The 17,462-nt window shown below is 39.6% G+C and overlaps 1 protein-coding gene across 1 annotated transcript in view; it reads left to right on the forward strand.

The window, feature by feature from the left end:
- The first annotated feature begins 728 nt into the window (after window positions 1-728).
- PIAS1 (protein inhibitor of activated STAT 1) overlaps window positions 729-17,462 on the forward strand; it is a 124,556-nt gene continuing 107,822 nt past the window's right edge. The window contains exon 1 of the mRNA XM_082619356.1: window positions 729-796. Coding sequence (XP_082475482.1) covers window positions 773-796 — 24 coding nt within the window. The 5' untranslated portion in view covers window positions 729-772. The remainder of the gene's footprint in view (window positions 797-17,462) is intronic.

Genomic DNA, 17,462 nt, shown 5'->3' on the forward strand with positions numbered 1-17,462 from the left:
TTAAGTACATCTCCTCCCAACCCCCTTTTCTCTCACTGGACCGTTTGCTCGTTTTTGGTAGTCATCACCATTCGTAACTATCTTTTTTGGTTCAGTTGTCTGTTTCCCACTTTAGAGAACTACAGGGAGGCAGGAACTTTGTTGTACTTAATTTCCCAATGTATATATAGCCCTTAGAAACAGGGCCGGTACATAGTCACTAAATAATTATTTGTTAAAACAAATAAGTTAATGAATAAACGTCTTCAGAATTTTGTCTTAGAGGCAACCTCTTTTAAGTACTAGCTTGGGCAAGTCACTTTTTCTCTCCGAGCTTTTATGTCTGAATACATACATATACCACGGGAATTGTAATCTCTTCCCTGCCTACCTCACCGCATCGTCATAATGAGGATCTGAGCAAATAAACCTCGAAGCTTTGCAGAAGGGTTCCGCAGGCCGCGGAGGGGCGGGGCTCAGGCCAGAAGCCCTCCCGCTCCGGCCTTTCCCCGGAGGCGCCAGCCGGGCAAGGAGGAGGGGCGGTGAGCCTGGGGGGGAGTAACTGTCAAACCTCCTCGCTTGGCGCCATTATTTAAATAGTACGTGCCCATCTCGCAGCTGTACGTGCCCGGGGCGGGGCTGCGAGCCCCCGGAGCGGGGCGGAAGCCGGGGGCGGGCCGGGGAGGTGGAGGGGCGAGAGGGGATGGGCCGAGGCGGGGCCAGGCTGGCTAGAGGGGCGGGTCTGACGGCGGTCCCCGGCGATGTTCACTGCGCTTGCGCTGACAGACGCAAGATGGCGGACAGTGCGGAACTAAAGGTAAAGCGCAGCTCGAATTCACTTCTAATATTCGGCCACGGAGACTGTGCCGCTGGTGCCAGGGGGGATGCGTCCGACCCTGGGGGGCCGCTCGGGCCTGACTCCAACGGGGCCTGGAGTTGTAGAGAGGAGCGGCGCGCCGGGCCCCAGCCGAGGGGGCCCGGCAGCGGCGGGCCGCGGGCCCCGGGTGCCTCGGGGGCGCTGACGGATAGTCCCCAGCGTGTTATTGTTGTGGGCGCCTCTGGCGGGGGTGGCGGGGGAAGAGATCGGGAGTCGGGAGGTGGGGGCCGCGGCTGTCCCCGGGGCTCGGCTTCCTCACCTTCCAGGCAGCCTCCCCGCCCCCCGTGGGGAGAGGGGGCAGGGGCAGGGTGTTCATGTTGGGGGCATTGGGAAAGCTCCCCGCCGCCGCTTCCTCTTCCTCCTTTGCAGTCCCGGACTCCTGTCAGGCGCTCTCCTCAGACCCCCGGGAACTTGGCTCCTGCCGCCCCGCCCCTCCGGGGCTCTCTGCCGCCCCCGCCCCGGACTCGGTTCTCCCCGGCTGCCCGCCTGTCAGGAGGCGCCCAGGGTGCCCCGTTTGTGGGCAGCGCGATCCTGGGGCGATGGGGTGGGGATGTGGGGGAGAAGCTCCAGTAAAGTTTAGCGAACCCCGGGCTGGCTTTGGGGTTCGACTGAGGGGTGACGGGGGAGTCTGTCTGGGCGGGACGGTACTCTTTCTCTCTGATTCCGGGCAACCGGGGGGAGAAACCCTTTCGAAGGGTGTGTATTTGGAAGCAGTGGTAGGTGGTGGGAAGCATCTACTCTCCCTTTTTTTCCGTCTCTTCCTTTTGGCTGGTGTGGAGGGTGAGAGGAGCCTTCGGGGGTCTCGGCACACACCATGATGGCGATGCTATAGCTGATGGAGGTGAATGGTTAGTGTTTATATCCCCCCGTTGCCTTTTGTTTGTAGGGACATCTTGCTGGCCATGTTGATTTGAACGAAATTCTCCCCTCATCCTACTTCAACCCCCAATAAATAGCACGTTCCTTCCTTCCTCTCAACTGTACCAATTACTCTCGCCTCGCGAAATCGGATGAAAGGGTGCCCCCTTTTCCCCGCTTTTTCTCCCACCCCAATCTTTACCTGATGATGGCTTCTTTACCGAAGCAGATATGCCACTACACAAGCAGTTGGGGGAGGGGGGTGGAACCCTTATGATTGGATTGTGACAAATGGGGCTCCGCTTGAATAATTTTGGTTCAGTAGCAAGCAGTTTTTAACTAACGCGTATTATTTCGAGGCTGTGAACGCGATATTCCCTTCTCTGTGGCTTCCTGTGTGTGAACCGAGTAGTTGGTTAAATCTTGACCCAGAGAACTGACATCTCTGTCAGAGTGGAGATTGGGATATAGTTGTAAATCTTTGGGGAGAGTCGTCTTTTTATAATTAATGAAAATTATTTAAAGAATTATCTCGGTTATAATGAAACGACAACTCCTAGAACAAGCAAACGCCAGGCTTCTGGAGAGTTTTCCAGTGGAAACCTTCGCTGAGAGATCGTTTTTCCCAATAATTTTTCAATGTTAACATTCCAAAATTTGTATATTTAGGCTCTGCCTTTGAGTGTCATTCTTTTTTAATTTACTTCTAATTGCAAATTAAGGGAGAGCAGATTTAGAATGGATGGTTTCGTTTTTTCCCAGTTGCAAACTATTGACTGAAATGAAAAAGCCCCAGGAATTTGAATATTTGGAGGTAATTAACTCTTGAAGTAAAAAAGTGTGCAACTTTAAGATACATGTTTTCTGTAGTTTTAAAATGTAGTCACTATGTTGCTGTGATCTTTGCCTTCTAATATTTATTTTGCTAGGAATCCTTTTGAATGATAGCTAATCAGTTCTGTTTTATGTGGACTACAGACTAAAGCTGAAAAGCTTGTGCTGGCTATGTTGTCACTCTTGATGCTGTCCAAAGAAACTGGTATGGAAAGCACATGCTGGGAGATTTCCTCCTTTGTTCTTTCTCATTTTAAGAAAGTGCCTTTGGGGATAGATGAGATCCCTGGTGTGAGTCTCGTTAGGTAAAGTTTCTCTTCACAAAAATGAGCCTGCATCAGATGAACGCTAAACACTTGGGGGGAAACATTATTTTTCTAAAATTGGTCTCCTGTTTTGCTCTCTCCAAAAGCTACTTGAGTTTTTCCAAAGGAGTTTTTTTTCTAATATTATGTTCTGTTGTACAGTTTTTTTCTCCAGATTATAATAACTGCTCTTGACATTACTGATCTGTCATTGTGTGTGCCCAGTACTTTGAGGAGCTGTGATAAATTGCTTAGTTAGTAATAGCTGTGTTAAACATGTGTATATTTGATTGTGGTTACATTTGCTCTTTTTTTTTTTTTTTTTTGAAGGGGAGGAGATGATCTTAGGAACGCCTACCATAGTTATTTAAGAATGTGTATATGTAATTTTCTGTGCAGTAAGCTTTGGAAGATAACTCCTTTTGAAATTATACTTTCTGAGTGGTATTTTGTTTGTTTGTTTTTTGTGGTTTTTGGAGGTAAGTAGCACTTATTCCTAATAAGGAATGAAAGGTCAGAGTAAGAATTAAGAAAAACTCAGATTTTTCAAAGTTTTAGGTGAAAACAAAAGTATTCCAATGGATTTCCAACTATGAGGCTTTGAGTAAATAGTGATTTTGTTATCTTAATTTACAACCCACATTTCATTTTGCTGTGGATTGTTTTCATAATTTCTTTCCTCATGACCCATTTTAGTGAGTCCTTTTAAATCTATAACAGGTCTGCAAGATCAGATGGGAAAAATGGATAGATCTGTACCCCCTGTAGGAATTGTGCAAGCTGCAACACTTAAAGATATTGCCAATAAAAATTAGATTGTGAGTCATACATATCAAAAAGTTCTCTGTACTAATTTGTTTATGAAAGGTTTAATTTTTCATTAGGGGAATACCCATAAATGACATTTGTAAGAATGTAGAGAGTGAGCATTTTATTGTCTTTAGGAACTCAAAAGCAGGAGGGTGTGATGGCCAGATGATTTTGGAAGTTAATCTGACAGCTTCATGTAGCTCCTCTTAAAGTACTTTAAAAAAAAATTACAAATGTTTTTTGCATTAAAAGTCAAATTGTGTTATATTGCCGTTTTTAACTCACCGGAGGAACAGTGGGAAGGAAGAAGTTCATTATCATTTTAGTGGAGTAAATAATGGAATTCAAGGGGAAGAGAAATCATACTTCAAAAACCATACCTTTAAAAGTAGTATCTGTATAAGCGTGTCAGTAAATTCTGTTGTCATATTCTGCCTCTCTGTTTTCAAGAACTAGCCACTTAATTTTGATCTTTGTGGTGTAATTTGTCTGCTTTTATTTCAGATAGAAGCAAGTAAATCTGACAATTTATTCATGGATTTGAATTGAATCTCCATAACTTGCTTTTCTCAAGTGCCACATTTAGATGGCTTTTGTTTTAAGTCACCATTTTTATGAACAATATTTAAAAATTTGTAAAACTTTAATATTTAAGTGTTTCATATAATTGTTTTGAAATATCTCCTTTTCCTCCTCCGTTTTCTCCTGGATGATTGTATTGTCTTTCTCTTCAAAGAGTCTCTTGTAATCCCTGTTGATTGCAGTAGTGCTTAGGGGTGAGTCCATAGCTGATTAACCTTGGGTTTCTCCTGGTGAACTCCATCAACATGCTGCTCCAGGGTTCTTGCTGAGGCTTTTGAGTTCAGTGTAATTTGCACCCTTTCTTGCTTGTAACTAGGGATAAGAAAAGAAAATGTCTTAGAGTTGTAGTAGGGACGGGAAGAATTATCTAAGTTTCTGGAAAACTGCAGTGTTTATGATGAGACATAGCCTTTAAAAACAAACCCCTGGTTCATTACTTAATAGAATTGATTCTGTGTTCTGAAGTATTCTGCTCTGGCATTAAGGACCTTTTTTTTTGTTTGTTTGAATAATGTCTTATATGGTACTTTGCAGTTCATAATGTATCACATTATCTCATTTGATTTTTCCATCAGTTCGTTAAGGTAGGAAAGGCAGGTAATATCTCCCTTTTACCAATAAAGTAAGCCCAGAAAAGGTAAGTGACTAGCCCAAGGTCATACAAATAAAAGTGGCAGGGACTTGAGCGAGCGTAGGTCTTGTGATTTCAAAATCCTGTACTGTAGGCTGCATTAAAGGTGCCATGTCAGTCCTGGAGCCCTCTAGGGTGCCTCGCTCACAAAGAATTCTAGTTATGTTGTTGCTAATACTTTCCCTCTTGCTCTATGCCAGGGGTATTTTTGGATATTCCTTGGGCTTTTTGCAAGGAAGATTTTTGAGTTTGTTAGTTGGAATCATAGACATTCATTCTTGCAAATATCATTTTACTTGAGAAAGTTTCAGCGAATACTGAAAAGTAAGCACAAAAATAAACAGCACCTGTAATCCCAGCACTTAGAAATATGGTTAACATCTGGGTATCCATTTAGACTTTCTGTGAGTAAATGTGTATGTATATACATCACAAAAGAGAGATTGTACTACTCTTTATTTGTAATCTGCTATTTTCATGGCTATCTTTCCAGGTTAGTAAATATAGGTTTTATATGATCATTTGAAAGGTAACATTGTATTTTATTCAGCTAGTCCCCTATCATTGGACAATCAGATTACTTCCACTGTTTTTTCTGTTTTGCTATTTTAAACAATGCCTTGACAAACAGCCTGATAGAAAAGTTTGCAATTCAAAAAAAATTATTTATTTATTTATTTATTTATTTATGGCTGTATTGAGTCTTCATTGCTGCAGGTGGGCTTTCTCTAGTTGCGGCGAGCAGGGGCTACTCTTTGTTGCGGTGTGCGGGCTTCTCATTGCGGTGGCTTCTCTTGTTGCAGAGCACGGGCTCTGGGCTCACGGGGTTCAGTAGTTGTGCCTCGCGGCCTCTATAGCGCAGGCTCAGTAGTTGTGGTGCACGGGCTTAGTTGCTCCGCGGCATGGGGGATCTTCCGAGACCAGGGCTCGAACCTGAGTCCCCTGCATTGACAGGCGGATTCTTAACCACTGTGCCACCAGGGAATCCCCTGAAAATGTTTTATTCTAACTAAATATATTTATTCTACAGACCTTTTTTTTTGTGCTTCAGGGAACAGTGCAAGTAGGATTTTGATTAGATGAAGTGTTGTGAGTGAAAAGTAATTATTGATTTGTTCGTTGTTTATACCTTTATTATTTCTGTTCCTGTAAATCTGTCAGTAAACATAAATGCTCTGAATCAGAACATTTGATAAAGTATGAAATAGATTACAAAAATAGAAATAGATTATGAGAATTTTTGCTTTACCCATATTTTTAATCTCAAAGCAAAGTGTTGCCATAGTATAAGATTGGTAGGTGACATTGTTTCAGAGAGGCTGTTAGAGAAAGGAGGTTACATAGGCAATGAAAACATTTTTCTATCTTAAGAACCTTTATGGGTTAAATCAATTAATAAATGCATGTGTGAATTGAATTAATATTATTTGTGCAACATCTGAAAAAGTACTGCATTGTAGAAGGAACAGCTGATGAAATTAAGGGTATGAAATTGATCATACTCTAAATTTGATATGTTAAATTTGTTCCTCACCTAAATCTTTAGCATTTATATAACAAATTGTATCATTAGGACTTTTCAGAAATAGGTGATAGAGATATTTAAAAGTACTTAGTTGTCCTTTACTATCAATTTCAGAAATAGTACTAATTGTTATGCATTTTTTTTTGCTATTCTTACTGCAAAATGTTTGAGTGCTACTTCCTCTTCCATGTTAAAAATTGTGGAACTCCCAGTTGCTTTTGATTCCCTCTACTCTTGGTTTCGTGGTAGCACGTGAATAAAAACTCCCTAAGCCCCTACTCCCCTCAGAATTTTCTGGTAAACCTTCATTCTTAGCCATGAACTTCTAAAATTCGTCAAAATGAAGAAATCACCTTTTTTCCTTTTCTACTTCACATTAGATCAAGCAAACAAAACAAACATAAACCCTTTGAACATTAACTAGTAACTTTGAAATATCAGTAACTTTCACAGGACTGTTAATATATGTTCCCGTTTTTAAAAGCTTCATCTCTTTCTTACCTTTCCTGCTATTCTTCTCTGCTTTCAATTTCCCCCCTTTGGTTGCCAGGTCAGTTTTCCCCAAACACTCCTTTCATCCTGTCACTCCAGTGGCTTTCCATTGAAAACAGGATAAAGTCTTAGCTCTCATTTTGGTATTCAAGATTTTCTATAGTCTGACTCCAGTACATTTCATGTGTCTGTTTTGTCTCCTCCACTGTATAGCAGAAGTTTTTAACTTAAAGCCAGAGCTGTTAGTTTGCTTTTCTGTTGTTGACTAGTGTTCTGCTTTGTACACCACTCCATTTTCCCTCATCCCTACCCTGTGGACGCAGTAGGTGCCTAAGATATATTCGTGAAATGAATTACATTCAAGATTTGTTTCTGTTAGTGAGGGGGCAGATGCACATGTTTATATGACAAGTCTAAATTGTGAATGTTCGGCGATAGGGTCATATCTTCATACTTTTTTTCGTGGCTGCTGCGTAGATGAACTTGAATAACATTAAATCCAGGTAATTTATGAAAGACTGTTTTAGGTTTACCTTTTACATTTCTCATTGTAATGTTATAGCAGTAAGTAGAATAAAATTTTAAAGGCCTTCATCTTCACCCCACCCACTCCTTACCCCTTGCAACCTCTTTGGTACCTATTCTATTTTTTGAGGAGAGAGCATAAGTTTTATTGAGGTATAATTCGCATACCATGCATTTCATCCATTTAAGTGCACAATTAAATGGTATTTTAATATACTCACAAAGTTGTGTAACCATCACCGCAACCAGTTTCAGAATATTTGTCTTACCCATCCCCCCCGCCCCCCGCACGCCAAAGAAATCTTGCACTCTTCAGCTATCACCCCATTGCCACAACCCATTCCACCCTCAGGCAACCGCTATCTACTTTTTGTCCCTATAGATTTGCCTGTATTGAACATTTCGTATAAATGGAATCCTGTAATATGTAGTCTTTTGTGTCTGACCTATTCATTTTTCTTTGGACATTTAATTATGTATGTCTGTATAACATTTGTAATTTATTGTATGTGTGTATGTCTAGATTCAGAACAAATTAGGGACATACATGGAACCCAGTAAGTAAATATTTATTAAATGAATGTACATGTATTACTATACATAATCATACTATATACAGTATCGTTTGACTTTTTTCACTTAACTATATACTATATTGAAGCTCTTTCCATGACATGTCCCAAAACGAGATGGTCTCTTTCTTTTTTACAGTGCAGATATTTCATATGTATGTTTGTAGAGGTTTACCTCTTGAATTTATCAATGTATATGTCTAAAAGTTCTTAACTTGTTTTGATGGTTTACTATATATGTATATTTTTAGGTTGCCACATTTAATGTAACTCCTATAATATTAATATTGGAGTTTCACTTAAAAATAGGAATGAAAACTGTAACAGGTAAGGGTTGTTTGGCTTGAGGAGAAATGAATGTAGGCTCTTTATGGGGTGCTGGCAGTACACAGCCAAAGCAATTCATTTTGTATTTGGGTTTCTGAATGTGAGCAAGCCTGTTTTTAGCTTCATGGCATAGTGCTTAAAATAGAATTTAAACATGCTATCTTGTGCATTATGGTGAATTTTAAGACTTTTTCTTGTAGCCATGTAGGTCTAATCTTAAGATCTGAAAGATTTCAGGGTAAATATTTTTCTCATGTATTAAAATCATCAGTTTGGTCTATGGGCTTCTGTGAGTTACCCAAGAAAGAGAACGTAGAGGCACTTAGGTCAGAGTCTAGCTTATAGTAGGTATTTGGTAATTATTTGTTATTTATTCAGGAAGTATCATATTCTGTTGTTCATTATATGTTTGAGTTCCGACTGTATGTGAAATACCAGATTATCAGTTGGTTTGAGCATATCACCATATAAATGTGTGTATTTATTTAAACACTTGTTATAGTGGGATATGTACTAAAAATACTCATTTCTTAATCATCCAAGTAATGCACTGCCATTACAGTGGTTCTCAAAGTGTGTTTCCCAGACCTCTGGTAGTTCTCCAGACTCTTTCTGGGGATCCTGTAGGTCAAAACTATTTTCTCAATAGAAGTAAGACATTATTTGCTATATTGACATTTGCAAAATCAGTGGTGGGTAAAATTACATGAATTAAGGCAGTACCACTAAACGGTACTAGTTTACGGCATCATGCACTTGGGATTAAGATGATGAAGCAATAAAACTTATTAATTTCATTATGTCTCAATTCTTGAATACATTTTAAAATATATTTTGTGTGATGAAAAGTCCTGTAAACCACTTTTACTGAACACCAAAGCTGATGATGGTTAATTCAAGAAAAAGAACTTGTGCAGTTGTTTGAGTTGGCATGCTGAACTAGCTACTTTTTTAATGGGATACCATTTTTATTTGAAAGAATGGCTGACAAAGTATGGTTATAAAGACTTGGGTATTCGGCAGACATTTTCTCAAAACTAAACCAAGTGAGCCTGTCACAGCAAGACAAACTGACAATATTTGTTGCTAATGATAAAATTTCAGCTTTCAAGTGAAATAAAATTTTGGAAGACTTGTGTTTGCCGCTTTGAGCTTGACAGTTTCCCAATACTTGACTTTTTTTTTTGGATAAGATCAGTGGTGGTTGTTTTTTTTTTTTTTAATTTTATTTATTTTTTGACTGTGTTGAGTCTTCGTTGCTGCACACAGGCTTTCTCTAGTTGCAGTGAGCAGGGGCTACTCTTCGTTGCGGTGCGCAGGCTTCTCATTGCAGTGGATTCTCTTGTTGTGGAGCATGGGCTCTATGTGTGTGGGCTTCAGTAGTTGCGGCTCACGGGCTCTAGAGTGCAGGCTCAGTAGTTGTGGCACGTGGGCTTAGTTGCTCCGCGGCATGTGGGATCTTCCTGGACCAAGGATCAAACCCGTGTCCCCTGCACTGGGAGGCGGATTCCTAACCACTGTGCCACCAGGGAAGTCTCCAGGGTGGTATTAATGAATGTTGTATATTGAAGTTGTAAAGTGAAAGGGTCAACATTTGGAAGAACTGCATAACTCACTGAACCAATACTTTCTAAATAATCAATGCATAGTATTGCAAAATAGTAAAAAGATCCATTGGAAATGTAAGACAAACCAACGGACTTGAGTATATCAGAGTAGGAAATGTTCATTGATATGGTTTCAGATTCCATATTGGAACAGCCTTTAAGAAACTGCCACTTGTTGAGTTTTGGTAAAGGACCAAAGAATATCCACAGTTATCTGAGAAAGCTATTGAAATACGCCATCTTTTTCCACTACATATCTGCATGATGCTGAATTTTCTTCATGTACTTCAATCAAAACAACCTAATGCAGATTGAATGTGAAAGTGGATATGAAAATGAGGCTGTCTTTTTTAAACCAGACATTAAAGAGATGTGCAAAAATGTAAAATAATGACTATTTTTACAATTTTTTTTGTCTTGGAATAGTCTTTTTAATTTAATATTTTGATATATGTTAAGTAATTTATTATTTTTTAAATGACAAATCTTTAAAATTTTTGTTTTCTTTTTTCTTTAAAAGTTTTTAATTATAGTAATATATACAAAACTTAAAATTTAGCATCTTATCCACTTTTATTTTATTTTAAAAAATTTATTTATTTTTGGCTGTGTTGGGTCCTCATTGCTGCACGGGCTTTTTCTGGTTGCGGCAAGCAGGGGCTACTCTTTGTTGTGGTGTGCAGGCTTCTCATTGCGGTGGCTTCTCTTGTTGCGGAGCATGGGCTCTAGGCGTGCAGGCTTCAGTAGTTGTGGCACGCAGGCTCAGTAGTTGCGGCTCGCGGTCTCTAGAGTGCAGGCTCAGTAGTTGTGGTGCACGGGCTTAGTTGCTCTGCGGCACGTGGGATCTTCCCAGACCAGGGCTCAAACCCATTTCCCCTGCATTGACAGACAGATTCTTAACCACTGTGCCACCAGGGAAGTCCCTGTATTTAGTTTTAGAGTATTAGGGTGATCATATATAATTTATCAACCAAAGTGGGACACTTTTAAGAGTGGAAGGGGATGCTTTTAATAATGTTGCTAGAACAACAGATGTAAAATGGAAAACTTGAAGATCTTGTAATTTTTTCTAAAATACTTTTTTTGTGAAGTGCTAAGAAATGAGATGACAGTGATTTAAAAATGATAATAAGGGCCTCCCTGGTGGCGCAGTGGTTGAGAGTCCGCCTGCCGATGCAGGGGATACGGGTTCGTGCCCCGGTCTGGGGGGATCCCATGTGCCGCGGAGCGGCTGGGCCCGTGGGCCATGGCCGCTGGGCCTGCGCGTCCGGAGCCTGTGCTCCGCGGCGGGAGAGGCCACAACAGTGAGAGGCCCGCATACCGCAAAAAGAAAAAAAAAAAAAATGATAATAAGGGCCTCCCTGGTGGCGCAGTGGTTGAGAGTCCGCCTGCCGATGCAGGGGATACGGGTTCGTGCCCCGGTCTAGGAGTATCCCATATGCCGCGGAGCGGCTGGGCCCGTGAGCCATGGCCGCTGGGCCTGCGCGTCCGGAGCCTGTGCTCCGCAACGGGAGAGGCCACAACAGTGAGAGGCCCGCGTACAGCAAAAAATAAAAAATAAAATAAAAAAAATAAAAAAAAATAAAAATGATAATAATAAAGAAGAGTTTTGTGGCTAAGTAAATTTGCAAAATGTTGGATGCAAAGTTAACATACTTCTTCTGCTGGACTTCTTAGGACCTTTAGTGTGAATGTTATTTGAGAAGGGAGGGCAGGATGGGGAATTATAGACTCTTGAATTTCCTGGACCGGTTTTTTTTTTTGGGGGGGGTCCTTATTTGAATTTGTTACAATATTGCTTTTGGTTGTTTGTTTTGGTTTTTTGTCCCCAAGGAATGTGAGATCTTAGCTCCCTGACCAGAAATCAAACCCTCACCCTGTGCATTGGAAGGCAAAGTCTTAACCACAGGACCACCAGGGAACTCCCTCCTGGACCGGTTTTGCCCCAGCACCCTATTTACTCTGAATATCTATTAACCGTATGAATGTAGTTTGGAAAATGGTGACTTGGAGTATCCTGTCATTTAAATTGGAGCTTTTAAATGTGAAGCTCAATCAGATTACTTCTCAGTTTTAAGTTTTATTTGGGATTTTGTTTTGTCATATCTGGGCAGCTAACTTTATTACAATGAGTAAAATTTGAAGTTTAAAAAATATAACCTCATAAGATAGTCATTATATTCCGCTGACATACTATATATAGAAAACCCTGAAAACTCCACACAAAAACTACTAGAACTGAAAAATGAATTCAGCAAGGTAGCAGGATATAAGATTAACATACAGAAATCAGTTGCATTTCTTTAACAATGAAATATCAGAAAAGGAATGTAAAAAAACAATACCTTTTTAAAAATTGTATTTTTAAAAAAATATTTATTTGATTGGAGTATAGTTGATTAACAACCTTGTGTTTCAGGTGTACAGCAGAGTGATTCAGATATACATATACATGAATCTATTCTTTTTCAAATTATTTTCCCATTTAGGTTATTACAGAATATTGAGCAGAGTTCCCTGTGCTATACAGTAGGTCCTTGTTCATTATCTGTTTTAAATATAGCAGCGTGTACACGTCAATCCCAAACTACCAGTCTATCCCTCCCCCTCCAACCCTCCCACTGCTAACCATAAGTTTGTTCTCTAAGTCTATGAGTCTGTTTCTGTTTTATAAATACGTTTATTTGTATCTTTTTTTAAGATTCCCCATATAAGTGATATCATACATGTCTTTCTCTGTTTGACTTACTTAGTATGATAATCTCCAGGTCCATCCATGTTGCTGCAGATGGCATTATTTCATCCTTTTTAATGGCCGAGTAATATTCCACTGTATATATGTACCACATCTTCTTTATCCATTCATTTGTCAATGGACATTTGGGTTGTTTCCACATCTTGGCTATTGTAAGTAGTGCTGCAATGAACATTAGGGTTCATGTATCCTTTTGAACCACGTTTTTCTCTGACTATATGCCCAGGGAGTGGGATTGCTGGATCATATGGTAGCTCTATTTTTAGTTTCCTATGTAACCTCCATGCTGTTCTCCATAGTGGCTGAACCAATTTACATTCCCACCTATAGTGTAGGAGGGTTCCCTTTTCTCTACACTCTTGCCAGCACTTGTTTATAGACTTTTTGATGATGGCCATTCTGACTTGTGTGAGGTGATATCTCATTGTAGTTTTGATTTGCATCTCTAATACTAAGCTATATTGAGCATCTTTTCCCGTGCCTCTTGGTCATCTGTATGTCTTCTTTGGAGAAATGTCTATATAAGTTTTCTGCCCATTTTTTGAATGGGTTGTTTAAAAAAAACAATACCTTTTAAAATCACACCAAAAAAAAAAACCAACTTAGGAATATACCTGACCAAGGAGGTGAAAGACTTATATATGAGAACTATAGAACATTAATAAAGGAAATTGAAGATGAGTCAAAGAAATGGAAAGATATTCCATGCTCTTGGACTGGAAGAATTAATATTGTTAAAATGGCCACACTACCCAAAGCAATACACCAGTTGAATGTGATCCCTATCAAATTACCAATGGTATTTTTCATAGAGGTAGAACAAATAATTCTAAAATTTGTATGGAACCATAAAAGACCCAGAATTGCAAAAGCAATCCTGAGGAAAAAGAATAAAGCAGGAGGCATAATCATCCCAGACTTCATACAGTACTACAAAGCTACAGTAATCAAAACAGTGTGTTATTGGCACAAAAACAGACATGGATCAATGGAACAGAATAGAGAGCCCAGAAATAAACCCACACACTTACAGTCAATTAATCTTCAACAAAGGAGACGAGTATAAAATGAGAAGAAGACAGTCTCTTCAGCAAGTGATTCTGGGAAAGTTGGGCAGCTGCATATAAATCAGTGAAGTTAGAACACACCCTCACACCATGCACAAAAATAATATGACTTAAAGACTTGAATATAAGACAAAACGCTATACACATGAAAAGCTGCTCAACATCACTAATTATTAGAGAAATGAAAATCAAAACTGCAATGAGGTATCACCTCACACCAGTCAGAATGGGCATCGTCAGAAAATCTACAAACAACAAATGCTGGAGAGAGTGTGGAGAAAAGGTAACCCTCTTGTACTGTTGGTGGGAATATAAATTGATACAGCCACTATGGAGAACAGTATGGAGGTTCCTTAAAAAACCAGAAATAGAATTACCATATGATCCAGCAATCCCACTACTGGGCATACACCCAGAGAAAACCATAATTCAAAAAGACACATGCACCCCAATGTTCATTGCAGCACTATTTACAATAGCTAGGTCATGGAAGCAACCTAAATGCCCATTGACAGATGAATGGATAAAGAAGATGTGGTACATATATACAATGGAATATTACTCAGCCATAAAGAGGAATGAAAGGAACGAAATTGGGTCGTTGGTAGAGATGTGGATGGATCTAGAGGCTGTCATATGGAGTGAAGTAAGTCAAAAAGAGAAAAACAAATATTGTATATTAATGCGTATATGTGGAACCTAGAAAAATGGTACAGATGAACTAGTTTGCAGGGCAGAAATAGAGACATAGATGTAGAGAACAAACGTATGGACACCAAGGGGGGAAAGTGGTGGGGGGTGTAGTGGTCGTGTAATATGTATAAAATAGATAACTAATAAGAACCTGCTATATAAAAAATAAAGTAGAATTCAAAAATTCAAAAAAAAAAAAGACAAAACGCTATACAACTCCTAGAAGAGATCATAGAGGAGATCAGAGGCAAAACATTTTGTGACATAAATTGTACCAGTGTTTCCTTAGGTCAGTCTCCCAAGGCAATAGAAATAAAAACAAAAATAAACAAATGGGACCTAATCAAACTTAAAGCTTTTGCACAGCAAAGGAAACCATAAACGAAACAAAAAGACAACCTATGGAATGGGAGAAAATATTTGCAAATGATGTGACCAACAGGGTTTAATTTCCAAAATATACAAACAGCTCATACAACTCAACAACAACAACCCAATCAAAAAATGGGCAGAAGACTTAAATAGACACTTCTCAAAAGAAGACATACAGATGGTCAATAGGCACCTGAAAAGATGCTAAACATTGCTAATTATTAGAGAAATGCAAATCAGAACTACAGTGAGGTACCACCTCACACTGGTCAGAATGGCCATCATTAAACAGTCTGCAAATAACAAATGCTGGAGAGGGTGTGGAGAAAAGGGAACCCTCCTACACTGTTGGGGGTAATGTAAGTTGGTGCAGCCACTATGGAGAACAGTATGGAGGTCCTCAAAAAACTAAAAATAGACTTGCCATATGATCCAGCAATCCCACCCCTGGGTGTATTTCTGGACAAAATTATAATTCAAAAAGATACATGCACCCCTATGTTCATAATGGCCAAGACATGGAAACAACCTAAATGTCCACAAACAGATGAATGGATAAAGATGTGGTACATACGTACAGTGGAATATTACTCAGCCATAAAAAATGAAATAATGCCATTTGTAGCAACATGGATGGACCTAGAGATTATCATACTAAGTGAAGTAAGTCAGAAAGAGAAAGACATACTATATGATGTATATTCCACTTATATGTGGAATCTAAAATGTGACAGAAATGAACCTATCTACAAAGCAGAAGCAGACTCACAGACATAGAGAACAGACTTGTGGTTGCCAACGGGGAAGGAGAGGTGGGAGAGGGATGGACTGGGAGTTTGGGGTTGGTAGATGCAAACTATTACATATAGAATGGATGGACAACAAGGTCCTACTGTGTAGCACAGGGAACTATATTCAATATCCTGTAATAAACCATAATGGAAAATAATTTTTTTAAATAAAATAAAATTAAAAACAGAACATTTGTGGGAATTCCCTGGAGGTCCAGTGGTTAGGACTCAGCGCTTTCACTGCAAGGGCCTGGGTTCAGTCCCTGGTTGGGGAACTAAGGTCCTGCAAGTCTTGTAGTGTGGCCAAAAAAAAAAGGGCCTCCCTGGTGGCGCAGTGGTTGAGAGTCCACCTGCCGATGCAGGGGACACGGGTTCGTGCCCCGGTCTGGGAAGATCCCACATGCCGCGGAGCGGCTGGGCCCGTGAGCCATGGCCGCTGAGCCTGCATGTCCGGAGCCTGTGCTCCGCTAACGGGAGAGGCCACAACAGTGAGAGGCCCATGTACCGCAAAAAAAAAAAAAAAAAAAAAAAAATTGTATATATCTTTTTCTAAGCTTATTTTTTCTCTGAAAGCCCTAAATCAAGACTAGCATATGATAACCTTAATTGTTTTTTTTGTGCACCCTGGATAGTGTTTATTGAATAATTACCTTAAGATTGGAGAATCTTGAGGAATAATAATCATCTGAATTCTAAGTAGTTGAACAATCTTATTTGTAACCTTAAACTTTGTTTTATGGAGGGGAATTTCTTATCATGTGCCACTGGGCTCTATAGTCTTGACCCTGTTATATCCCAAGTTTTAAGGATGACCTATATGAATATTTAAGAAGCAAAACTCTCAGATTTTTTTGGTGTCAGAAAACTGGGAAGAATGTTAGATGACAAAATCAAGAGGAATTAATTCATCATCATCATCATCTCCTGTGCACTTACTAGATGTCATCTACCATACTTAGCATAGGTGATATGGAGAAAAGTGTCCTTGAAAGGCTCAAAAGTCTAGGGCAGGACATAGACTAGAAAATCAGCTGTTTACAACACTGTGTGATAAATGCTACAGTAGAGAGTGCAGGGTGCAGTTCTTCAGGGTTTTGAAAGGTTGGAATAATGAACCTGGAAAAAACGAAGTTTAACAGCACTGTATATAAAGTTCTATTTTTAAATTTTAAAAATTGTATTAGAGGATGAGGAGGTTTTAACCTAGTAGCATTTCATGTGAAAACAATTGAATAAAGGTTTTAGTTAACCTCAAGCTTAATGTGAGCGACAATATGATGTGGACGTGACTCCCTGTCCCTGCTGAAAGAAAAACATAACGTACAACGTCCTTCCACTTGCCTAAATAAAACAGGCCCGTCTAAAATGCCTTATTAGGTTGCACTGGTAGAAATAGCTCTGTTCATAATAAGAGAGAGAGTACTAAGAGTAGTCAAACTATTATCTGGATTATTTCATTCACTCTGAGTACGATGGCCAGGGTGGGAAGGGGTCTATACCAAAAGGATGAAATTTTAGAACCATTGGGTAGAAGTTTAAGGAAAATTTCAATTCATAGAGCTTTTCAGTAATGTAGGCTGTTTTAAGATTAGATTGTGAACTCATGTAAGTGTTTCAGCAGAGGCTGGGAGGCCATCAATTAAGGAGGTTACAGTAGAACTTCGTATATTAGATGGAGAGTTGGACAAGATGATTGCTAAAGTTCTGTTTTAAACTAACAACATTGTAAGTCAAGTATACTTCAAGAAAAATAAATTAAAAAAATAAAGTCCTATTTTATGTTATGATCCTGTGATTCTACAATTTTTTAAAACATCATTTCAGGGCTTCCCTGGTGGTGCAGTGGTTGGAAATCTCCCT

This window comes from Mesoplodon mirus (genome assembly GCF_964341445.2).
Source record: "Mesoplodon mirus genome assembly, chromosome: 4".
NCBI classification, from domain to species: domain Eukaryota; kingdom Metazoa; phylum Chordata; class Mammalia; order Artiodactyla; family Ziphiidae; genus Mesoplodon; species Mesoplodon mirus.